Raw genomic sequence first — 24751 nt, 5'->3', positions numbered from 1 at the left:
AAGAGAGAGAGGAACATCATAAAACTTTGGGCAAAATTCAAGAGTAGATTATTTACCAAAGTCTCTAAAACTACTTCATCCTGAGCTACCTTTCCTTTCATGCTTTTCTCCCTGCTTTTTAGGACTCGTTTCAAAGCTGCAACCACTGAAGCTCCATAATCTCTTCTCTGTAATTTCAAAATTCAGTAAGATCTCCAAATTAAAAATTTTCAAATACTCATTTAGTGACAAAATCTAGATGAACTGACAAGAGGATATTCCTGAGTATTTATCTACTTAGAATATTCACATAGCTGATTACAGAAATAGTTATATGTTTGATTAAGGATTGTGGCTCACATGCAACTGGGTACATGTTATATATGATATATGCACCCTGTTACCTTGCTAAAAACTAAAACAAATTTTACCTTTCAAAATATATTTGGCATTAAGGTTTTCAGATAAGGGATTGTGGCCTTGTAGAATATTTCTTAGATCTCTTCATCCCCATTACAAAGAAATAGACGTGTAGTGAATGGAGGTAAATATACATATATATATTTTTATATATGTGTGTGTATATATATGGGTATATATGTGTGTACATATATGTACATGTATATATGTATATATATACACCTATATAGTATGTATATACATACACAACATATATACACACTATAAGTAGGCATATATATGTACACATACATACACACACACACACATATATATATAGAGAGAGAGAGAGAGAAATTGAAAAACTCAGTTATAATCCCTGGTCTAAGGTCCCCAACTCACATTCTCACACGCTACCAAAAGACCTCCTTCTCGTCTTTCATTTTTGAGAGTGAAGACTGTCAAATCTCTTTCTCCCTCATCTGCTACCCTTCTCTAGCTCAATTATCCTCATCTGTCAGTCAAATGCTGTTTAGGTGCATGTGTCTAACTTAAACCACAGGGAAGTTTCAGACTGGATGTGTGCCAGCTCAGTGCCATCCCCAGGCCATACACAGAAATGGTGACATCCCTATCATAGATGGGTTGCATGAGACTCAGATGATAGTGGGATCCTTGGCAGAAAAGAATGTCACAGAGGAGGGTTCTGACAAGTGCTTGGAAATACTTGGGTCAATGTTACCAGACTCCTCTTCTCTCTTAGCTTACAGCCTGGATGCCTGTCACCAAATCCCTTTGAGCAGTGAACTGAGCCACCTGGTGGCAGAGGTACGAGCTCTGAGAGGGCAGCTGGAGCAGAGCATTCAGGGGAACAATTGTCTGCGACTGCAGCTGCAACAGCAGCTGGATAGCGGTGCTGGCAAAGGCAGCCTCAGCCCCTCCTCCGTTAACCAGAACTTCCCAGCCAGCGTTGACCCTGGAAACAAGCAGCTGCTCCTCCAAGGTAGGAAGGAAAAGGGACTTAGAAAGCCCTCGGCCAGTGGGGAGATCACCAGGATGTCTGTGGCAGAAGGTACAATCTGCCTGGTCCATGCTCCTTGGGGTCAGGTTGAAATCAGAGATGTTCAAGTCTAGCAGCCTGAGTGAAGCATGGGATTTAGGTCAGACCAGGCTCCAGATTCTGAGTTTACCGCTTTACAGGTTGTTTGATTTGGACAGGGTGTTTAAAGTCTCAGACGTTTAAGCCTTAGTTTCCTCATGTTTAAGATGAGGGTAATAATAATATATACCTTATATGATTTTGAGCATTAAATGAAATCATTTACAAGTGATTGGCAACTAAGAATTACTCAGTAATTAGCAGCTGTGTATATGTTCGTATCGTTTTCTTGGATTTGCTTAGTGCTTTAGTATTAGCCAACTGTTTTCACATATAGAATTTCACCTGAAGTAAAGCAGGTTTTGCTCTCTCTGTATTTCACATAAGAAAACTTAGGTCTTGAGATATTAACAGACAAGCAAGTGTTTAGAGAAGTTATAGACAAAGCCAGGATCAGAACCAGGTGTTGTGATTTTCAGTCTGTGTTCCTTCCAGCTCATGGTGCCCTGTCTCCATATTGCCGACCTTCCCAGATTCTCTAGTCCCCCTTTCCATCACAGGTGGGGAACTCCGTGTGTGGCAAAATGTTCCTGCCCCTAAGGAAACAGGGCTCTGGGGAAGTCCTGGGTGGTGGGTGATTTATTTCGGGTAGCCATCATTCGCTTTCTCTACCCCACCTCTTGCCTGCCTTTTCAGATAGGTGTGTTTGACCAGGTCCCCCTTCTCTTCTCAACATCCCCCATCAATCTCACTTCTCCCAGTTTTCATTGAAATGTCAGTGGTGTCCCCCGAGTCTCTTAAATCATTCAATTTCTACTTCCTCTGTCCTTTTTTCCTTTTAATACACCATTTAGCACACCATCTCCACTCACCTCCATGTCCACACCTTCAATTTCATTCAAATCAGGAGCCACTTCTGTTCAGTTTCTCTAAAGCTGAGCTTTCAAACTCTCCTGCCAGCTATTTCTGCGTCATGTGAATCTTTATGTTTCTCTGGTTCTTGTAGATGCTCCTTTATCTGACAGTAACCTTATTTGTCAAATAAAGGTGACAATAACATGATTATGCTGTTTTGGCAATTCAATTAAAAAAACACATGTAGGCTGCCAAGCAAACCGCCTGGCTGCCAGGAACTTCTCAGCTAACGTTAGGTGGACGCCTTGCCCTCCTCTGGGCTGCCCTGATGGTTGTGGTGTTCAGTTATGTCTCCAACTCTTCCTTCTAACCAGGCCTTCCCCTCTCACTGGCTTCCCACACAGCAGCCAAGACTCAGCCCCACTGGCGCCATCCCTGCCCCGCTTTCTCCAGCACCCCCGAGGCCTGAGCTGGAAAACAGGCACTGGGCCACACTTGCCTGAGCAGGACCTTTTCTACCTTCTTTGTGATATTATCCAATTCCTCCACCATAGGGTTACTTTTTAGTCTCCAGCAAGACAATGTTAACCCACCAAGCCTTCTGTCTCCGTTCTTCTCATACAAGTCAACTTTTTCAGTATTATTAGCTCATCAGAATGATGACTAGAATGTTGAGTTTAGTCCCCCATGAATCCATTCATTCCTTGGTTCCTTGATTCTACATTTTAATATGTACGATGTATATTTATACATATTACATTTAGTTACAGGGCATCGTATTAGATACCACACACAAATTATACTCAACACTCGGTTTATAAAAGTACACCTAATAATTTTTCAAACTAGAGGTTTCTTTCTCATGGAACACCCCTCAGTCAAAGGAATATCTTTTTGTTCTGAAGAATGGAAACATTCTGAACTCAGTGACTCACTGGCTTTTGCTTTTGCTTGTGGGGTATGGATAATTCTGTAAGAGGAGAGTCCTGCCACCTTAGACCTCAGTGGGGACGGTTAGGTGTGCATGTGCTTCATGTGCTGTGTGTTCCAGGGCTCCTGAAAACTGTGGTTGCCTTTACCCCCTAGATTCAGCTGTGTCCCCTCCAGTCCGGGATGTTGCGATGAATTCCCCAGCTCTGGTCCTCCCCAGCTCTGCTTCCTCTACTCCTGGCTCAGAAACGGCCATAATCCACAGAAAAAATGGTAAATATGGCAACTAAAGGGCCCAGGGACTGATGATGGAAAGTGATTAATGCAAATAATCTTTTGTTGTCTCTAAACATATTATCTGTATTTACAGAGTTTTCTCTGCATGCCCCGAGGCCTTTAGCCCTACTCACTGCACCTTCTGTGGCTGCCTTTCTTGCCATTGTTCATCCTCCTGTAGTTTTCCTACTGCTGTTTATGCTTCATTGCACCATAATCTCTCCATTCTTGAAAATGTTCTCTGTATCCAGCTTGATTTCCTTGTCTGTGTCTTCTCTACCCAGAAACTTATTATTTATTATAATTTGTCCTATTTCATTGGCCAATAAGAAAAAATTGTCCCCTGGCAAATTTATCATTAAGAGATGATGTAAGAAAAATTACAAAAATATAGAAGCCAGAAGATCTCTATGGTCTTTGCCCCACCCTTGTACATTCCAAGGCTTCCTTTCTTGTTCCCAGCCTCTTCCTTTTCTTGTCTCCTACCTCTTCTGAGTTGGAGCAAACCTAGGATATCATTATGAATAACAGAGGATTCTGTTGTGTTGTTATTTTCTTTTCCAGGCTTGGGTTTGGATACTTCTCCAGTAATGAAGACCCCTCCCAAGTTGGAGGGTGATGCTACTGATGGCTCCTTTGCCAATAAGCATGGCCGCCATGTCATTGGCCACATTGATGACTACAGTGCCCTGAGACAGCAGATTGTGGAGGGCAAGCTGCTGGCCAAAAAGATAGTGTCTCTTGTGAGGTCAGCGTGCAGCTTCCCTGGCCTTGAAGCCCAAGGCACAGAGGTAATCACACCTGTAGCTTTAGATGCACTGTTTCCTTGTGCCCTTTCTTCCTTTGATGGTAACTCCTTCTCCCACCATTTTTGTTTTTGTTTTTGTTTTTCGTGCTTTGCATCTCTCAACAGCTGAGGCTTCCTCTTCCATGTACAGCAGCCAGACCCTGTCTTCTCTGTCTCCTATTTTCACTGTCAGTTCTGCTCTGTTCCAGATGTAGCTGACTGGATATTTCCCCTCAGCCCCACAGAAACACGTGGCATTGCCTAGCAGCCTTTGGGAGCTTTTTTTTTTTTTCCTCTTTTCTTGTTTTTATTATTATACCTTAAGTTCTAGGGTACATATGCACAATGTGCAGGTTTGTTACATATGTATACATGTGCCATGTTGGTGTGCTGCACCCATTAACTCGTCATTTACATTAGGTATATCTCCTAATGCTATCCCTCTCCTCTGCCCCCTCCCCACAATAGGACCTGGTGTGTGATGTTCCCCTTCCTGTGTCCAAGTGATCTCATTGTCAAGTTCCCACCTATGAGTGAGAACATGCAGTGTTTGGTTTTCTGTTCTTGAGATAGTTTGCTGAGAATGATGGTTTCCAGCTGCATCCATGTCTCTACAAAGGACACGAACTCATCCTTTTTTATGGCTGCATAGTGTTCCATGGTGTACATGTGCCACATTTTCTTTTTTTTTTTTTTTTTGAGACGGAGTCTCGCTCTGTCACCCAGGCTGGAGTGCAGTGGCCAGATCTCAGCTCACTGCAAGCTCCGCCTCCCGGGTTCCCGCCATTCTCCTGCCTCAGCCTCCCGAGTAGCTGGGACCACAGGCGCCGCCACCTCGCCCGGCTAATTTTTTGTGTTTTTAGTAGAGACGGGGTTTCGCCGTGTTAGCCAGGATGGTCTCAATCTCCTGACCTAGTGATCCGCCCGTCTCGGCCTCCCAAAGTGCTGGGATTACAGGCTTGAGCCACCGCGCCCGGCCATGTGCCACATTTTCTTAATCCAGTCTGTCACTGATGGACATTTGGGTTGATTCCAAGTCTTTGCTATTGTGAATAGTGCCGCAATAAACATACATGTGCATGTGTGTTTATAGCAGCATGATTTATAATCCTTTGGGTATATCCCCAGTAATGGGATGGCTGGGTCAAATGGTATTTCTAGTTCTAGATCCTTGAGGAATCGCCACACTGTTTTCCATAATGGTTGAACTATTTTACAGTCCCACCAACAGTGTAAAAGTGTTCCTATTTCTCCACATCCTCTCCAGCACCTGTTGTTTCCTGACTTTTTAATGATCGCCATTCTAACTGCTGTGAGATGGTATCTCATTGTGGTTTTGATTTGCATTTCTCTGATGGCCAGTGATGATGAGCATTTTTTCACGTGTCTGTTGGCTGCATAAATGTCTTCTTTTGAGAAGTGTCTGTTCATATCCTTTGCCCACTTTTTGATGGGGTTGTTTGTTTTTTTCTTGTAAATTTGAGTTCTTTGTAGGTTCTGGATATTAGCCCTTTGTCAGATGAGTAGATTGCAAAGATTTTCTCCCATTCTGTAGTTTGCCTGTTCACTCTGATGGTGGTTTCCTTTGCTGTGCAGAAGCTCTTGAGTTTAATTAGATCCCATTTGTCAATTTTGGCTTTTGTTGCCATTGCTTTATGCAGGCACATGACCATCTGTGGGCAGAGTTGACACAATGGGGTGGACAGAAACTGAAGGATTTGCAGGTGTATGGCCCCCACATGTGGAAGGGGTGAGAAGCCTGGCAGCCATGGCATTTCCTTGTGCAGACTGCATAGAGGGAGGGAAGGCAGTCAGCAAAGCTTCTCAGAGCGCCTTGCCAGTGAGAGAGACCAGGCACCAGGGCTGTGCTGTCTGAGCTGCTGGAGACCCATGGATGCGTAGGGACAGCCCTGCCTCCACGGAACCCCACACTAGAGGGCAAGACACACACACAAGTAGATCAGCACAGTAAGGGGCTACAGACACAGCATGAGAAGCCATCCTCTGTGCTGTGAGGCCGCCAATGCAAACGTGGTCATTTATCTCAGGCAAGGAAGGTAACAGGTTCATAGAGGACACAGCAAGGGGGGTGAGTTTTGAAAGCCTTGTGGGTTCTGCAGGTGGAGGGAGGCATACCTGGTAAAGGGACCAGCACCTTAGTTCTGAGAGCTGCAAATGGTTGTGCGAGGGCTTCACAGTTCAAGCAGGCCCATGTTCTGTGCCTCACTCACAAAGGAAGCGGGAGCCCATGCAGGGGGAAGAAAGTAATCTCTCCGCTTCTGTGGTGTTACCTTTCCCCAGGTGATGGGCAGCAAAGGCATACATGAGCTTCGGAGCAGCACCACTGCACTGCACCATGCCCTAGAGGAGTCGGCTTCCCTCCTCACCGTGTTCTGGAGAGCGGCCCTGCCAAGCACCCACATCCCTGTGCTGCCTGGCAAAGTGGTAAGATGCCAGTGTCCTTTCTTGGTTTGAACCCAGTTTTCCTGCCCTCCAATACTGTTCTGTCTCTTCAGTGTCACAGCTTTTCCAGAAAATCGGGAGCCACATAGTGAATTGGGATAGACAGGACCTTAGAGGAGTGTCCCTGGAGGGACATCTCTGACCCATGGTGGCTGCTTTCATTGCAGCTGTAAATACATCCCATTCCCCACCAACCCCCTGGCCCCTGGATAAAAAATCAAGAAGAGGAAGGGGTGTGGAGAAGGCGGAGACATCATAACCCTGGCAATCCATAAAGGTTCAGTTTCTTTACCTCTCTGAAGTTTGGCTGAGCTGAAATTCAGTTAAAGCTTCAGCACCCACCTCCCACCCCTCAGGTCCCATGGTCACATGATCACAGAATGCCCCCATGAGACTGAGCCTTTTCAGCCGCTGCCTGGAATTCCAGCATATCACTTCAGCTGGCATCTCTGGACCAGGCCTGGGGAAAGTCAGCCACTCCTCAGGATCTGCTCAGAGCTCAGGCTAACTCTGATTGGCAGACCCTCGAGGAGACAGGTTTCAGGATCCCCTCCCCAGGGATCCCAGCTCCAGATCAATGTCACCAACACCTTTGGGATCCAGCTAGGCTCATTCCAGGGAGACGGTGTTTTGCCATCTCCATATTGGCACAAATATTTACAAACTTGCAAACTTTCCTGAGTCCAGATCTCTCTCCCGAATGTATCATTTCTGAACTTGCCTGTGAAGGGAGTGACAGAACTGATATCAGGACTAAAGCAAGGTCCTCTTCAGAGCTGGGAGTTTTATTCCAGCCTGAAGCGAAATTCTCTTAAGCTACAGGTGTGTGGGCCTGTGCTAGTCTACATGGGGAATTCCAGAGTCTCAATATTCCTACCTAATGGCCTCATCCTAAACTGTCCTCAGCTGGAGGTATCTGAGGCTGTGAAGGAGGAAATCCAGTTCAGGAGGGTGGAGAAGATTGTAGAATCCTTCTTGGAATTGGAAAGAGCCACAAAGCACAGGGTGCTTTAGTCCTTCTGCCTGTTCAGTAAGAGTCTGTTCCTCTTATCCAGGGAGAATCAACAGAAAGGGAACTTCTGGAACTGAGAACCCAAGTATCCAAACAGGAGCGGCTCCTTCAGAGCACAGCTGAGCGCCTGAAGACTGCGAACCAGCAGAAGGAGAGCATGGAGCAGTTCATCGTCAGCCAGCGTAGGTTCCCTGAGAGGGAATGGGGGAAGAAACGGGCAGTCTTCCCGATGCCCCACTTGTGCTGCAGAGGAGCAGTGACCGGGGGGCTTGGAGATGTTGGGAGTGGTGACTGATTTGATGTCCCCAAACCTCCTGTGCCACGAGCAATTGTGGATGAAGAGGGAGGGGAGGACAGGGTGGATAGAAGGAGACTCCAAGCCGAATGGCCAGAAAGAAATAAATGCTTTAGAATTCTCAGCTAAGCAAGTAGGGTTAATTTCTGCTGTGGATTTCTACTCTGTGGTGCTCTTTTGTTGTTTCAGTAACCAGAACACACGATGTTTTAAAGAAGGCAAGGACTAACTTAGAGGTAAGAAAACTACGGCACCAATCAGAGGCACCAAGCCTGTCCCCAACCCATCACCATCCATTAGCAGATCTTGTAGGTGACCTTGGCCTGCTTTGGCCTTCCAGGAGAAGATTTGGGTCCGCTTGCAACATCACAGGTCCTCAGTGAGAGTCCTGCTAGTTTCTGTTCCCATCACCCTCCCACCCCGTCAGCTTCTGCCCGTGTATCTTGGTTCACTCTCACATTGTCATCATCTCTCCTTTTAACTCCAACTTTTCTTCTTTGATGCCGAGTCAGGAATCTGGAGAAATGCAGTTCAGCTGACTCTTGAAGTCATTAGACATTCGGGAGTCTGCCTCAGAATGAGCTTTTGATAGAGGGATCTTGAGGCCAGTTATGTGTTCTACTCTTCATGAAAAAGTAAAAGCAATTTGCAACCTAGTAAACTGATTTCACTGCACACTCCTGGGTTAAGAACAGCAATTTGATTTTGCTGTATCTTTAAGCAACATGACAAAAGAGATCTGTTGGGTCTCATTCGTCTAAAAGAGAATTTGTTAGTGAATAACAACTGAACCTTCAGGGGAAAAATATTACAAGTGTACCAGACATTATCTATGTTTACTTAAAACACTAAGTGTTAATCATTCCCTAGGAAGTGCTTTGAAGAAAAACTTGAGGTATATGAAATGGTTTAAAAATCAGAAACTAAACCTGGACTTCAAAGCTTTGCCATAAGCAATTGAGCACATTCCTAGAAATGTTTCTAAACTGTAACCTGAGAGAATGTTGATCTCCACAGTGTGAAAATGGCTTGGGCCAGTTTAACTTGCTCTTTTTTTTTTTAATTTTTTTATTTTTTCACTAATTCCCTTTTGTTTTTCTCTGATAATTCTTCTCTTTTCTGAGCCTCTTTAGAGCAGCACTTACAGGATTGCCTCTGTAAAGCCTTATTCCTGTCCCGGAAAAGGTAACCCAAAAGTCTCTAGTATCCACTAAAAGGTAACCCAAAAGTCTCTAGTATTCACTGGCTTTCTCCAGTGTGGAAGCTTTCCCCTCCACCTCCCATAGATCACTGGAAAGGACCTGAGGCCTCAGTTCTAATCCCTGGCTTATCACTAACGGGCCTGTGGCTTCGGCTTGTCCCTTAGTCTCTGTGAGACTGCTGCACCCTCATCTGTCAAAGATGGAACTGGACTTAGTTGAGCTTTGAGGTCCTTGTGGACTTGGTCCCTCCACACCCTCATTATGGCGACTGGACATAAACTTAACAGAGGACATCCCCACAAAATGTCCTCTTCTTCCTACAACAGGCTGTTTCTATATGTGCATGTTTCACGCTAAGCACTTCTTTCTCGGGTGGAGATGGCAAAGGCCTCTTTCTGCTGAGACAAAGTGATTTGGAGAGTCACCTGGCCCCTAAAGAGGCAGTGGTAGGATCCAGCCGCCCAGTGTGCAGTGAATTGGAGCAGGGATCTCAGCACACAGGGAGGTGGGGAGGCTCCCTGTAACCTCGGGCACCGGTTGCTTCTCCAGACTGCAGCGCATGCTCTTAGCTCATCCTTTTAACTGGCTCTCATCGTGCTCATGACTTTGGTCACCCCGTAGCTCTCACTGCAGCTTCAGGTAGCCATCAGTAGGGCCTGGCAACATACACTGATTTGGATTGTTTTATTTTTGTCTGCAGGTGAAATCCCTAAGGGCTCTGTCGTGTACTCCAGTCTTGTGACCCTTGCCTTCCAGGCACCATGCAAGAAGCGCAGCCACCAGAAGTCCTTAAAACAGCAGGAAAGGTGGGCCTGTCCCCCTTTTGTGCAGCTACCTATCTGCTGAGGAGCATCTGGGCCTCGTTCCTCCAAGTCCACCAGAGGGTCCAGAAGAGGGAGTCAGAGGTGTATCCTGGTGGAGCTGGGAGAAAGCCAGAAAGCCTTTCTGAGAGCTATGGAATACCGTTAGCCAAGGTCCACCTGGCCCAGCACTAAGCAGAAGATGCGTAGTTTGCATAGAAGGTTTCGTGGTACTGCTTCTCAACAGCCCCAGCAGCTTGGGAACTAGCAACAGCACATTTCTTGCCTCATCAGCTGTCCTGAGATGGAAAGTTCAGTGGATATAGGACCCTGATTCTGATGAATGGGGCATGTGGTCCCAATGCTGGAGCTCCTCTGGCAGGTTCTAAAAGCACACTACTGAGCAGCGGTGCCCTGCCGGACACTGCTGGCGGGCACTCAGTGAGCACTACTCACAGATCCACACCTGACCCTGTTGGGTCAAGTCAGGCTGGGCTTTGGTCTGCACTGTAGCACCTGCATTCTTTGAGTTCACATCATGAATGTGGTGACTTCCCAGATATCATCTCAGGCTTAACCTAGCACATCCGATTTCTTTTCTTCTATGATATCCAAATTGGACTGACCTCATTTCAAATATGCTGTCCCATTTTGTCATCCTATCTTACCTCGGGGAAATTGGGAACTGATGGCCAGACCAATTCTGTTGAAATTCTTGCATAGAGCAAACCTGTGCTCATTTTTAAGTGGCATGGGAGAGGCCCCCAGCCTCATAGAGCCTAGTCTGTGTCTTCACAGTGCTGGTAGAATATGTGTGTGTGTATAAATGTATGATATAGATTTATATATGTTGCTATCGCCATATATTGAAGGCCAACATAACCGGTGGACAGGGTGGGTGACAGAAAATGAAAGTCTTTTTGGTGATTATTAAAGCAAAATGTGTATAAAGAAATAAATAGTTTTTCTTTCACTGCTTTGTTTCCCATTTCTGCCCCAATCCCTTGACAGTATAAAGAACTGGAAAGGGAGAATGGGAAAGACAAACTGTGTTGAAGAAGTGCACAGTCTAACGCCCGAACTCTAACTTTAAAAGATTAAGGTTTTCCTTCTTTGTCATTTTGTAAGAATCCCGTCTGAAAATATGAAAGAATGCTTCTTAAACTTGGTGTGCCTTAGAAGCAGCTGTGGAGATTATACGAGCTACCTGCTGGTCTCCAATCCCAGGAGATTTAGTTGGTGTGAGCCCTAGAATCTGCATTTTTTAATATAAGCACCCCAGGTGATTCCATTACATGTGGGCTGCAGATCACAGTTTAAAAAAAACAGTGTTCTATAACATTGAATCAAAACTAAAACTAAGTTTAAGAACCTTGAATCAAAAAGCATGTCATTCCATAAACATGGATATAAAAATTTTAAAATATTCCCTGGGAAAAGTTCTTAGCTACATGGTTTTGATCCCCAAGATTAAAATAAAGCTATCACTTCACAATTATTTACTAGACACATTTAAAAAATAAATAGGTAGAAGGTGGAGAAAGATGGTAGTATAGAATTCTCCAGAAATGGTCTTCCTGAAGGAACATCAAATTGAACAACTGTCTATGCAAGAAAACACTTTCACAAGAGCTAACCAGGTGAGAGATCACAGCACCTGCTTTTAACATGAAAACAAGGAAAGATGATTGAAGAAGGGAGGAAGGACAGTCTTGCATTGCCTATGCCACCTCTGCCCCAGCCACAGGAAAGCATCTCCAAGAGAGAATCTAATGGGTTGGGGACAAGGGTGAAAGTGTGGGACTTTATATTGAAACTTAGTACCAGTCTTGCCATAGTGACACACGGCACTGGACAGAACCCCACAGCACTTGATTCCAGGCTGGTGCCCACAAAAGAAGCATTTAGACCCACCCTGGGCCACAAGGGAATCAGCTGCCCCAGCAGGAAGAACCCACCAAGGTTCTGGCCGGCTTTATTACCGGAAATTTACTGGGCTTCAAATAAAATTCAGTGGCAGGCAGGCTGTAATGACTGCAGTCCTTGGGCAAGCCCTGATGCTTCATAGATCTGGAAGACCCTGGACTTGAGGTGTAAGCCAGTATGACAACAGAGCTGCAGCAGCTATGGGAATGCCTGTATCACCGCGCCCCACACTCCAGGCAGTACAGCCTGAAGACTGATTCCTTTTGCTTGGGGTAAAGAAAGGGAAGTAAGCTAGGGGCTTTACCTGGGAATGCAGAGAATAATCCACGATCTCCCCCAAGTCTACAGGGCTGGGGACCTAGGAATCTGTAAGAATTGCAATGTACCTGGGCCTAGGGTGCCCTGTAGTACAAACATGGCTGCAGTGATCACTGGCTTAGGGAACTCAGCCCACTTTGAATTCTTGGAAGGTCCTCTGAAGGGCTGGTACAAACAAGACCTGACTGCAAAGGCTGAAATAAATACCTCATCCTTGAATGCCCAGATATTGACAAACATTGACAGTATCAATAACATTGAAGTCAATATGACCTCAACAAATGGAGCAAGTAAGGCACCCAGTGACCAACCCTGGAGAGACGGAGATGTGTAACCTCTCAGGGAATTCAGAATAGCTATTTTGAGAAAGCTCAATGAACTTCAAGAAAACACAGAGAAACAATTCAGAAATATATCAGAAATTTAACAAGATTACTGAAGTAAGAGAAAAAAATCATATCCTGGAGCTGGAAAATGCATTAGCGGGTCTCAGTAGAATTGATCAAGCATAATGAGCATGCAAAAAAGCTATTTGAAAATACAGTCAGAGGAGAAAAAAGAAAAGAAGAATGAGAAGGAACACAGAATGCTTAAGAGATCTAGAAGAGGGCCTCAAAAGAGAAAATCAAAGATTCATTGGCTCAAAGAGGGGGTTGAGGAGGAGCAAAGAGTAGAACGCTTATTCAAAGAAATAATTTTTTTTTTTTTTTTTTTTTTTTAGTACTTTTAAGTTCTAGGGTATATGTGTATAACCTGCAATTTTGTTAGACAGGTATACATGTGCCATGTTGTTTTGCTGGACCCATCAACTCATCATTTACATTAGGTATTTCTCCTAACGCTATCCCTCCCTTAGCCCCCAGCCCCACAACAGGCCCTGGTGTGTAATGTTCCCCTCTCGGTGTCCATGTGTTCTCATTGGTCAACTCTCACTTAAGAGTGAGAACATACGGAGTTTGGTTTTCTGTCCTTGTGATATTTTGCTGAGAATCATGGTTTCTAGCTTTATCCATGTCGCTGCAAAGGACATGAACTCATCCTTTTTTATGACTGCATAGTATTCCTTGGTGTGTATGTGCCACATTTTCTTTATCTAGTCTATTATTGATGGACATTTGGGTTAGTTCCAAGTCTTTGCTATTGTGAATAGTGCCGCAATAAACATAGGTGTGCATGTGTCTTTATAGTAGCATGATTTATAATCCTTTGGGCATATACCCAGTAATGAGATTGCTGGGTCAAATGATATTTCTAGTTCTGGATCCTTGAGGAATTGCCACACTGTCTTCCACAATGGTTGAACTCATTTATTCTCCCATCAACAGCGTAAAAGTGTTCCTATTTCTCCACATCATCTCCAGCATCTGTTGTTTGCTGACTTTTTAATGATCATCATTCTAACTGGCGTGAGTGGTATCTCATTGTGGTTTTGATTTGCATTTCTCTGATGACCAGTGATGATGAGCATGTTTTCATATGTCTGTTAGCTGCATAAATGTCTTCTTTTGAGAAGTGTCTGTTCATATCCTTTGCCCACTTTTTGATGGGGTTGTTTTTTCTTGTAAATTTGTTGAAGTTCTTTATGATTCTGGATATTAGCCCTTTGTCAGATGGACAGATTGCAAAAATTTTCTCCCATTCTGTAGTTTGCCTGTTCACTCTGATGATAGTTGCTTTTGCTGTGCAGAAGCTCTTTAGTTTAATTAGATCCCATTTGTGTATTTTGGCTTTTGTTGCCATTGCTTTTGGTGTTTTAATCATGAAGTCTTTTCCCATGCCTATGTCCTGAATGGTATTGCCTAGGTTTTTTTCTAGGGCTTTTATGGTGTTATGTCTTATATTTAAGTCTTTAATCCATCTTGAGTTAATTTTTGTGTAAGATGTAAGGAATGGATCCAGTTTCAGCTTTCTACATATAGTGAGCCAATTTTCCCAGGACCATTTATTAAATAGGGAATGCTTTCCCTATTGGTTGTTTTTGTCAGGTTTGTCAAAGATCAGATGGTTGTAGATGTGTGGTGTTATTTCTGAGGCCTCTGTTCTGTTCATTGGTCTATATCTGTGTTTTGGTATGAGTACCATGCTGTTTTGGTTACTGTAGCCTTCTAGTATAGTTTGAAGTCAGGTAGCATGATGCCTCCAGCTTTTTTTCTTTTGTTTAGGATTGTCTTGGTTATGCGGGATCTTTTTTGGTTCCATATGAAGTTTAAAGTAGTTTTTTCCAATTATGTGAAGAAAGTCAGTGGTAGCTTGATGGGGATACCATTGAATCTATAAATTACCTTGGGTAGTATGGCCATTTTCACAATATTGATTCTTCTTATCCATGAGCATGGAATGTTCTTCCATTTGTTTGTGTCCTCTTTTATTTTATTGAGCGGTGGTTTGTAGTTCTCCTTGAAGAGGTCCTTCACATCCTTTGTAAGTTGGATTCCTAGATATTTTATTCTCTTTGTAGTAATTGTGAATGGGAGTTCACTCATGATTTGGCTCTCTGTTTGTCTGTTCTTGGTGTATAGGAATGCTTGTAATTTTTGCACATTGATTTTGTATCCTGAGATTTTGCTGAAGTTGCTTATCAGCTTAAGGAGATTTTGGGCTGAGACAATGGGTTTTCTAAATATACAATCATGTCATCTGCAAACAGGGACAATTTGACTTCCTCATTTCCTAATTGAATACTCTTTATTTCTTTCTCTTGCCTGATTGCCTTGGCCAGAACGTCCAACACTATATTGAATAGGAGTGGTGAGAGAGGGCGTCACTGTCTTATGCCAGTTTTCAGAAGGAATGCTTCCAGGTTTTGCCCATTCAGTATGATATTGGCTGTGGGTTTGTCATAAATAGCACTTATTATTTTGAGATACATTCAATCAATACCTAGTTTATTGAGAGTTTTTAGCATGAAAGGCTGTTGAATTTTGTCGAAGGCCTTTTCTGCATCTATTGAGATAATCATGTGGTTTTTGTCATTGGTTCTGTTTATGTGATGGATTACATTTATTGATTTGTGTATGTTGAACCAGCCTTGCATCCCAGGGATGAAGCCCACTTGATCACGGTGGATAAGCTTCTTTATGTGCTGCTGGATTTGGTTTGCCAGTATTTTATTGAGGATTTTTGCATCGATGTTCCTCAGGGATATTGGCCTAAAATTATCTTTTTTTGTTTTATCTCTGCCAGGCTTTGGTATCAGGATGATGCTGGCCTCTTAAAATGAGTTAGGGAAGATTCCCTCTTTTTCCATTGATTGGAATAGTTTCAGAAGGAATGGTACCAGCTCCTCTTTGTACCTCTGGTAGAATTTGGCTGTGAATCTGTCTGGTCCTGGAATTTTTTTGGTTGGTAGGCTATTATTGCTTCAATTTCAGAACCCGTTATTGGTCTATTCCCGGATTTGAGTTCTTCCTGGTTTAGTCTTGGGAGGCTGTATGTATCCAGGAATTTATCCATTTCTTCTAGATTTTCTAGTTTATTTGCGTAGAGGTGTTATAGTATTCTCTGATGGTAGTTGTATTTCTGTGGGATCAGTAGTGATGTCCCCTTTTTCATTTTTTATTGCATCTATTTGATTCTTCTCTCTTTTCCTCTTTATGAGTCTTGCTAGTGGTCTATTTTGTTGATTTTTTTCAAAAGACCAGCTCCTGGGGGTTCATTGATTTTTTTAAAGGGGTTTTTGTGTCTCTATCTCCTTCAGTTCTGCTCTGATCTTCATTACTTCTTGTCTTCTGCTAGCTTTTGAATTTGTTTCCTCTTGCTTCTCTAGTTCTTTTCATTGTGATGTTAGGGTGTCAATTTTAGATCTTTCCTGCTTTCTCTTGTGGGCATTTAGTGCTATAAATTTCCCTCTACACACTGCTTTAAATGTGTCCCAGAGATTCTGGTATGTTGTGTCTTTGTTCTCATTGGTTCTAAAGAACATCTTTATTTCTGCCTTCATTTCGTTATTTACCCAGTAGTCATTCAGGAGCAGGCTAATTCCATGTAGTTGTGTGGTTTTGAGTGAGTTTCTTAATCCTGAGTTCTAATTTAATTGCACTGTGGTCTGACAGACAGTTTGTTGTGATTTCAGTTCTTTTACATTTGCTGAGGAGTGTTTTACTTCCAAATATGTGGTCAATTTTAGAATAAGTGTGATGTGGTGTTGAGAAGAGTGTATATTCTGTTGATTTGGGGTAGAGAGTTCTGTAGATGTCTATTAGGTCAGCTTGGTGCAGAGCTGAGTTCAATTCCTGAATATCCTTGTTAATTTTCTGTCTTATTGATCTAATATTGACAGTGGGGTATTGAAGTCTCCCATTATTATTGTGTGGGAGTCTACATCTCTTTTTAGATCTCTAAGAACTTGCTTTATGAATCTGGATGCTCCTGTATTGGGTGTATATATATTTAGGATAGTTAGCTCTTCTTGTTGAATTGATCCCTTTACCATTATGTAATGGCCTTGTCTCTTTTGATCTTTGTTGGCTTAAAGTCTATTTTATCAGAGACCGGAATTGCAACCCCTGCCATTTTTTGCTTTTCATTTGCTTGTTAGATCTTCCTCCATCCCTTTATTTTGAGCCTATGTGTGTCTCTGCACGTGAGATGGGTCTCCTGAATACAGCGCACTGATGGGTCTTGACTCTTTATCCAGTTTGCCAGTCTGTGTTTTTTAATTGGGGCATTTATCCCATTTACATTTCAGGTTAATATTGTTATGTGTGAATTTGATCCTGTCATTGTGATACTAGCTGGTTATTTCAACCATTAATTGATGCAGTTTCTTCTTAGCGTAGATGGTCTTTACAATTTGGCATGTTTTTGCAGTGGCTGGTACTGGTTGTTCCTTTCCATGTTTAGTGCTTCCTTCAGGAGCTCTTGTTAGGCAGGCCTGATGGTGGCAAAATCTCTGAGCATTTGCTTGTCTGTAAAGGATTTTATTTCTCCTTCACTTATGAAGCTTCGTTTGGCTGGATATTAAATTCTGGGTTGAAAATTCTTTTCTTTAAGAATGTTGAATATTGGTCCCCACTCTCTTCTGGCTTGTAGGGTTTCTGCTGAGAGATCCGCTGTTAGTCTGATAGGCTTCCCTTTGTGGGTAACCCTAACTTTCTCTCTGGCTGTGCTTAACATTTTTTCCTTCATTTCAACCTTAGTGAATCTGACAATTATGTGTCTTGGGGTTGCTCTTCTCAATGAGTATCTTTGTGATGGTCTCTGTATTTCCTGAATTTGAATGTTGGCCTGCTTTGCTAGGTTGGGGAAGTTCTCCTGGATAATATCCTGTAGAGTGTTTTCTAACTTGGTTCCATTCTCCCTGTCACTTTCAGGTATACCAACCAAATGTAGATTTGGTCTTTTCACATAGTCCCATATTTATTGGAGGCTTTGCTCATTTCTTTTTACTCTTTTTTCTCTAATCTTGTCTTCTCAGTTTATTTCATTAATTTGATCTTCAATCACTGATATCCTTTATTCCGCTTGATCGAATCAGCTATTGAAACCTATGTATGCTTCACGAGGTTCTCATACTGTGGTTTTCAGCTCCTTTAGGTCATTTAAGCTCTTCTCAACACTTTATTCTGGTTAGCCATTCATCTAACCTTTTTCCAAGGTTTTCAGCTTCCTTGCGATGGGTTAGATCATGCTCCTTTAGCCCGGAGAAGTTTTTTATTACCGACCTTTTGAAGCCTACTTCTGTCACCTCATCAAAGTAATTCTCCATCCAGTTTTGTTCCCTTGATGGTGAGGAGTTGTGTTCCTTTGGAGGAGAAGAGGTGTTCTGGTTTTTGGAATTTTCAGCATTTCTGCCCTGGTTTCTCCGTATCTTTGTGATTTTATCTACTACTTTGGTCTTTGATGTTGTTGACCTATGGATGGGGTTTTGGTGTGGATGTCCTTTTTGTTGATGTTAATGCTATTTCTTTCTGTTTGTTAATTTTCCTTCTAACAGGCAGGCCCCCCTCAGCTGCAGGTCTGTTGGAATTTGCTGGAGGTCCACTCCAGACCCTGTTTGCCCGGCTATCACCAGCAGAGGCTGCAGAATAGCAAATATTGCTGCCTGATCCTTCCTCTAGAAGCTTTGTCCCAGAGGGGCACCCGCCTGTATGAAGTGTCTGTTGGACCCTACTGGGAGGTGTCTCCCAGTTAGGCTACACAGTGGTCAGGGACCCACTTGAGGAAGCTGTCTGTCCATTATTGGAGCTTGAACGCCATGCTGGGAGAACCACTGTTTTCTTCAGAGCTGTCAGGCAGGAACGTTTAAGTCTACAGAAGCTGTCTGCTGCCTTTTATTCAGATATGCCCTGACCCCAGAGGTAGAATTTAGAGAGGCAGTAGGCCTTGCTGAGCTGCAGTGGGCTCTGCCCAATTTGAGCTTCCCTACCACTTTGTTTACACTGTTACCATAGAACTGCCTATTCAAGCCTCAGCAGTGGCAGAACCCCCTCTCCTGCCATGCTCCAGTGTCCCAGGTTGATCTCAGACTGCTGCACTAGCAGCAGGCAAGGCTCTATGGGCATGGGACCTGCCAAGCCAGGCATGGGAGGGATTCTCCTGGTCTGTCGATTGAGAAGACAGTGGAAAAAGCGCAGTACTGGGGCAGGAATGTACTTCTCCTCCAGGTACAGTCACTCACAGCTTCCCTTGGCTAGATAAAAGAAGTCCCCCAACCCCTTGCGCTTCCCGGGTAAGGTGACACCCCACCCTGCTTTGGCTCATCCTCCATGGGCTGCACCCACTGTCCAACCGGTTGCAATGAGATGAACCAGGTACCTCAGTTAGAAATTCAGAAATCACCTGCTTTCTGCATCGATCTTGGGGGAAGCTGTAGACTGGAGCTCTTCCTATTCGGCTATCTTGGAAGCAACCCTCTTTTTTTTTTTTTTTTTTTTTTTTTTTGCATTTTTGGTAGAGACAGGGTTTCATCATATTGCCCAGGATGGTTTCAAACTCCTGAGGTCAAGCCATTTGATAAAACAAACTTATATTTGTTTTATCTGAGTTCTTTCCTCAGGAAAGGCCTCTCATGCCTCTCAAAAAGCATCATAGACCTGAAACTCAGCTGATCACAGCCTCCAAATAATGAGATGCCAAACCCCTCATTCATCATGAGTGATTCCTCACCCCTCCCCAGTTCCTCTTTTCCCACACACAGTTATGTTTCTTCCCTGCTACATAAACCCCTCACTTTAGTAGATCAAGGAGACAGATTTGAGACTCATCTCTCATCTCTTTGGCTGCTGCACCTGATTAAAGCCTTCTTCTTCAGCAGTACTAAATGTCTCAATCATTGGCTTTCTGTGTGCTGAGCAGCAGGACCTATACTGAACCCCTGGGGATTTGGTAAAAATACGTGTACACTTTTAAAAACTGCAATTAATGGGTTGTAGTATATTGAGAAATTGGAATGGCATCAACTTGGCCAATTCTGAGAAAACACACCGTACTTAAGTGTCAGGGCCCTGCCTCCTGATCTTGACAGTATATGGTGATTTTGGGAGAAGGGGAGTATGGCCTGGTTTGAGTGTTTTATAGAAATGTAAAACATGGCTGATTACTTTTTATTTTAAATCCGACAAATCTTGATTTCTGGTGAGAAAATCTTGCCAAAACCAACCAAACAAATGCGTAGAAGTATATGAAGAAGAAAATGAAAGATTCCCTGCCTCCCAATCACCGTTGCTTGGTGTCAGCCATTATTTATTACATGAAGGAAGGGGGCAAGGCACCCAGGAAGTCCCAAGACCTGTTCTGACAATCATCTGGCCTCCCTGGGCAAAGGGAAAAGAGGGAAGGCAAAAAGAATATAACACTACTATTTGCAGAAATTTCCCCTTGGTGCAGGAAGCTCTGGTAAACTGAGAGAGTATGTTTTCCATGAGGGCAGCCTCAAGGGCTCTTCTCTGGCCCTAAGCCCCAACTGGATTTTGCCTCATTTTCCGAGGTGCAAATGAAATGATAAAAGTTGATCAATGGAGAGGGCAGAGAGAAAGAAAAAGGACAACTCCTCCCTCGCAGGTCCACTTTCCTCAGTGTTGCTTGAGGGATCAGAAGAAATGCTTTAACATAGGTGCGTGAGAACTATGGCTGCTAAGTATGAGCTCAGTTACCTCCAGCTATGGAGGGTCCACGGTGTAATGGTGAGCGCTGTGGACTCTGAACACAGTAATCAGACTTCAGATTTCAGTGGGACCTTTCTGTATAATTCCAGTGAGGTTCCTCTCTATTGCTCCCTAAGCGGAATGGGGGAAATTGCCCCAATCGTGGTCATGGACCCTCCAGGCCACTGGCTGTGTGCAATTGGAGTCCCAGACCCAGCGACCCAGCAAGACCCCTCCCTTCTCAGGGTGACCCTGGGCCTCCAGGTGACAGGTCTCCTCCACTAAAAAGGCTGCCTCCCCTCAATCCTAGACCCTGAGTTTTCTTTTACTCATGTCATTGGGCTGCTGCCCTGTGTCTCTTTGGAAGAAATGACCCATATGAAAAATTTTACTTCCAGGATTCCCTAATCCCTTCATCCCTGAGGACGGCACAGTTTTTAATCTCCTGATCTTGGGTCCAGTACGAATGTGTGCGTTTCATTTTGTTTTCATGGGATCCCCTCCAACCAGCTGCCAGTGGATTCCTGTCCTTGGGGTCTCTGTGGACGGACACTAGATCCTGCTCTTGTCCCAAATCCTCTCTCCAATGAATTGCCTCCCTTAGCCTCCTAAATCAGCCACTATTTAGATTTGAGCCTGGGATCCCAGCATCTGTGGAGAACAGAGGTTCCTGATCCCTGGCCAGCTCTCCCGCAGTGAAGGGCAGAGGAGCAGAGCAGCTGGGAGGGGCAAGTCCAGGGCCCTGGGCAACCCCCTTCTTCCTGCCCAGACTCTGCTCCAAGGAGAAGTTGCCTTAGGACCAGATCAGATAAGAACTCTTTTGTTCTCTTCTCAGCAGAAAAATTTAGGCAAGAGCTCTGGTGGACCTTCCTAGCTCATAAAAATGGTGTGGCCAAATCTCTCCAGTTCTGGAAATGTCCAAGGTTTCCAAGTGTTTTGAGGGCTCACTTTGGAGCCTCTGAAAAGGAGGGGTGAGGGCCCATAGAAGGTACCTGAGGGATGCAGGGGAGAGAGGAGAAAGAGCAGATATGAGGGAGGAGAGAAGGAGGGAGGGGGAGAAAGGGTGTATGGGGGCCAGGAACCAGGATTCACCCTGATGGTTCAGTGACTGCTCCCTGCCCCCAAGGTTCCCACTGTGGCACCTTCCAGCAGGTGGTTTCCATCTCTTATTGGTGTCCTAAGAACTCGGCTCTACGGAACGGTCCCACCCTATTTGGCATGAGTCCCGGCAAAGTTTCTTTTCATCGTTTGGGGGATGAGATGGGGGTATATAGGTTTGCAAGTGACTAGGAGCTAAGTCAGGGCTTTGTGCAGCCACTCAGAGTTAACTGTCAAGTAGCCTCCTTTCGCCCTTCCCTTGCAGGCCAATTGGCTGCAAGACAGGGCCTGGAGAAGGCCAGGGCACCCAAGGCCGCAGAAATGCCCAGGGATGAGTCCCGGCTGGAGATGCCTTGGCTGAGCTGACTGTGCACTTCCAGGGCACACAGGGCAGGGACTCTGGGGGTCTGGCCAGGAGACTGAGCAAGGGGACCAGGGAGGTTATGCTGAAGGCTTCTGCACAGCAAGGCAGACATTCTTCTTGGACCCCCAACCAAAATCAAGTCTTCCACCTCCTCTTCCTAAAGACCCTTTACTGCAGCTATTCCTTTACTAGAACTAGAAGTTTATAGTACATAGATTTCAGTGCCCTCATCTGGCCAACCATCCTCAGCTGCCAATGCCCAAGGTAACCTCCCTCCCTAGCAAGACTTGAACTCAGGACCTTACCTTAAGGAGATGTCCTGTTCTTTCTTTCCCACCAGAACTGCCCTGGCCTAGACCCCATTTCTGTCTGGTGACAAGGACAGTCCCCTCACCAGTCTCCGAGGTTGGGGAGGGCAGATTTTCCTCAGCTCCCTGCCCCTGAGAGACCCCAAGAGTCCTGTGCGGCTCCAGCCCACAGAGGGATATCCATGGCCCATATCTCTCAAAACTCTCCCCTCCCACTCTGAATCCACCCTCTACTGCATGCTCCCCTCACAGAACAGACACCGTTTTTTTCGTGTCCTTGTTTTGCCTACCTGTACCCCAGATTGACTTTTCTGTCTTAGAACTACCTGTCCCTCTTTGGACAGTGTCTTCCTGGTACTACACATGAAGATGTCCTGCTCTCCCCTCCTCAAAGGAGTGAGTGCCTGACCTCAGCTGGGCCCATCAGATCCAGTACTTACCTGGAATAGGAAAAAGACGGTGCTGGTGACCAAAGATTACAAAAATCTCTGAAGCTTATCCACTTGAGAGAGAGAACCTGAAGATACTGGCCTTTCATTCCTGCTATGTACATCCAATGTGACTGAACTCTGAATAAAATGTACAAGTTATAACAATGCAGTAATTGACCCAGCAAACTAGGACACAAACATGTTAGAGGGTGAGGTAGTGAGAGGCATGTTTGGGTGGGGAGTGGTGATGAGCAAGTATGTGAAGGAGAGATAGTGCCTAAACTTGAAAATCAAAAATATTATAATATCTGTTTGGACATAAGGAAATAAATAACTGCTTCATGTGATGAAACTCTGGGAGTACACAAGGGGACTGCTGTTTTATTAAACAAATTTTCAAGTATACATAACTTTGATAAAGTAACCAAATAAAAAATTTCCTTTTCCATATATGTATGTGTGTATATATGTATTTATATACACATATATATTTGCATTCATTGTATTTTGAGTATAAATTTTTATACAATCATGTTAATCCTTCTTTTCATTTGAGGATTTGAGTTTGATGTCATGCATACAATGTGATCCCACTGTATGACTACAGAAATGTTGGCAAAAGTAAGTTCAGAGCAAATGGTAGGCAAGTACTTCCCAGTTTTGGCCAGAAGATGGAGAGAAAAAGAATTCTCATAAAATGTTAAAAGTATGATTTGTTATATCTTCTTTTCACAGTAATTTAGAAAGAAATTAGAAAATCTGAAATGTATAAACACTTTGGTCTGACAATTCCATCCTCAGGTGTCTACAGAGAAATAGACAAGCAATGCATGACAGATGCATATGTCAGTCTGGTCCCTGCAGTTGTATTTGTAATAATACACACTGGAGCAATTTCATGGCCATGGGTTAGAGGATGTTTGAAGAATGATTCATTCACATCAAGAAGGAAATTTCAAGGATCAAAGCCTGATGGAAATGCTGGAGGCCCTGACGCTGATAGGAGCTCACGCGTGTTGACCAATTACTATGTGACAGGCATTGGCTCCACGCTTTTCCTGCACTGCTCATTTAAACATTGGACAACCTAAGTGTTCTGATTTAGCCCATTTAATAGAAATGGAGGCACAGAAGATTAATGTGTTTAACTTCAAACCCTGGCAGATTAGGTTTTTCACCCAGAGCCTGTGGCTTCACCATAGGTGTGATTCAGGTTCTGTCATTCTCCACGTTAGGAATTTACAGTATTCCAAATATGAGAAGCTGAGAAAACAAACAAACAAACAAACTCAAAACCCTAAAAACCAGGATAAGATTGAGTAGACGTTTGTTGCGTGTGGATTAAAAATGGACTTTTTTTGCCCCAAGCAACAAAGAGGCACCTTGGAAAATAAACAAGAGACAGGAAGAAGAGAAGCTTTAAGATCTATTTGGTCCAAGGAAGAGACTCTTCAGATGGAAGGTCACGTCAGCTAGAAACATTAATGTGACTGGATGGGCTCAAACCACTGACTTTTCAGTCAACATCTAATAGCACTAACCTAGGGTTCCAGAGACACTGCTTGTTAAAGAGTGAAAGCTGTTCTCAATTGTGTCATCCATAATTGTCAAATATTGCCATTTAGTAGCACAAGGAAGTATTCTCTATTGCCAAGCTAGAGTACTCGTAACTGTTCTGTTGAACATTCTTCCCCACCACAAACCCTCTTTAGAAGACCGGGGGCTCCTAAAACATTGAGGCCGAGAGTCCTGTCCCTGTGCATGTTTGGGCATTGACCCAGGGCCAAATCCGTGGGAGACTCCTCCACGCACATGCCAGGTCCCCAGGTGACAACTGCAGTCTCTGGATCTGAGGTCATCCACTTTCCCATTCCTAGCTCACCTCACCCATCGTGAAGCCTGGTTAGTATTGCCAGAAACCCGAGTGGGCAGGTGCCTGCACCAAAGACAGAACCTGCTGTGTGCCCACCTTGCTGATCCCTCCATCCTTCTAGACAAAGGCTTCGTGAGCCAGGGACCTTGGGTTTACTCACAAGGCCCTCACCTAGTAGGCATTAGCTCATTATGTATATGTATATGTATATGTATATGTATATGTATATGTATATGTATATGTATATGTAGT

At 44.1% G+C, this 24751-nt stretch overlaps 2 protein-coding genes across 35 annotated transcripts in view; one reads left to right on the top strand and one right to left on the bottom strand.

The window, feature by feature from the left end:
* PDE4DIPP2 (myomegalin) overlaps positions 1 to 11070 on the top strand; it is a 220654-nt gene extending 209584 nt beyond the window's left edge. For 14 of the 34 annotated variants that reach the window (XM_073997239.1, XM_045381630.2, XM_045381254.2 and 11 more), the window contains 8 exons: positions 1142 to 1381; positions 3419 to 3535; positions 4103 to 4329; positions 6627 to 6770; positions 7844 to 7982; positions 8285 to 8331; positions 9229 to 9280; positions 9998 to 11070. In XM_073997239.1, coding sequence (XP_073853340.1) covers positions 1142 to 1381; positions 3419 to 3535; positions 4103 to 4329; positions 6627 to 6770; positions 7844 to 7982; positions 8285 to 8331; positions 9229 to 9280; positions 9998 to 10143 — 1112 coding nt within the window. In that variant the 3' untranslated portion in view covers positions 10144 to 11070. Of the gene's footprint in view, positions 1 to 1141; positions 1382 to 3418; positions 3536 to 4102; positions 4330 to 6626; positions 6771 to 7843; positions 7983 to 8284; positions 8332 to 9219; positions 9281 to 9997 lie in introns of all 34 variants that reach the window. The other 20 variants (XM_045382245.2, XM_045382097.2, XM_005542131.4 and 17 more) reach the window with 3 other exon arrangements.
* Positions 1 to 24751, bottom strand: part of LOC102127036 (NBPF family member NBPF4) — a 635890-nt gene that overhangs the window by 580255 nt on the left and 30884 nt on the right.

The sequence above is a fragment of the Macaca fascicularis genome, chromosome 1 (assembly GCF_037993035.2).
Source record: "Macaca fascicularis isolate 582-1 chromosome 1, T2T-MFA8v1.1".
In the NCBI taxonomy this organism is placed as follows: domain Eukaryota; kingdom Metazoa; phylum Chordata; class Mammalia; order Primates; family Cercopithecidae; genus Macaca; species Macaca fascicularis.
Note: the sequence above shows the minus strand (reverse complement) of the source record. Positions and strands in the feature narration are given on the sequence as shown.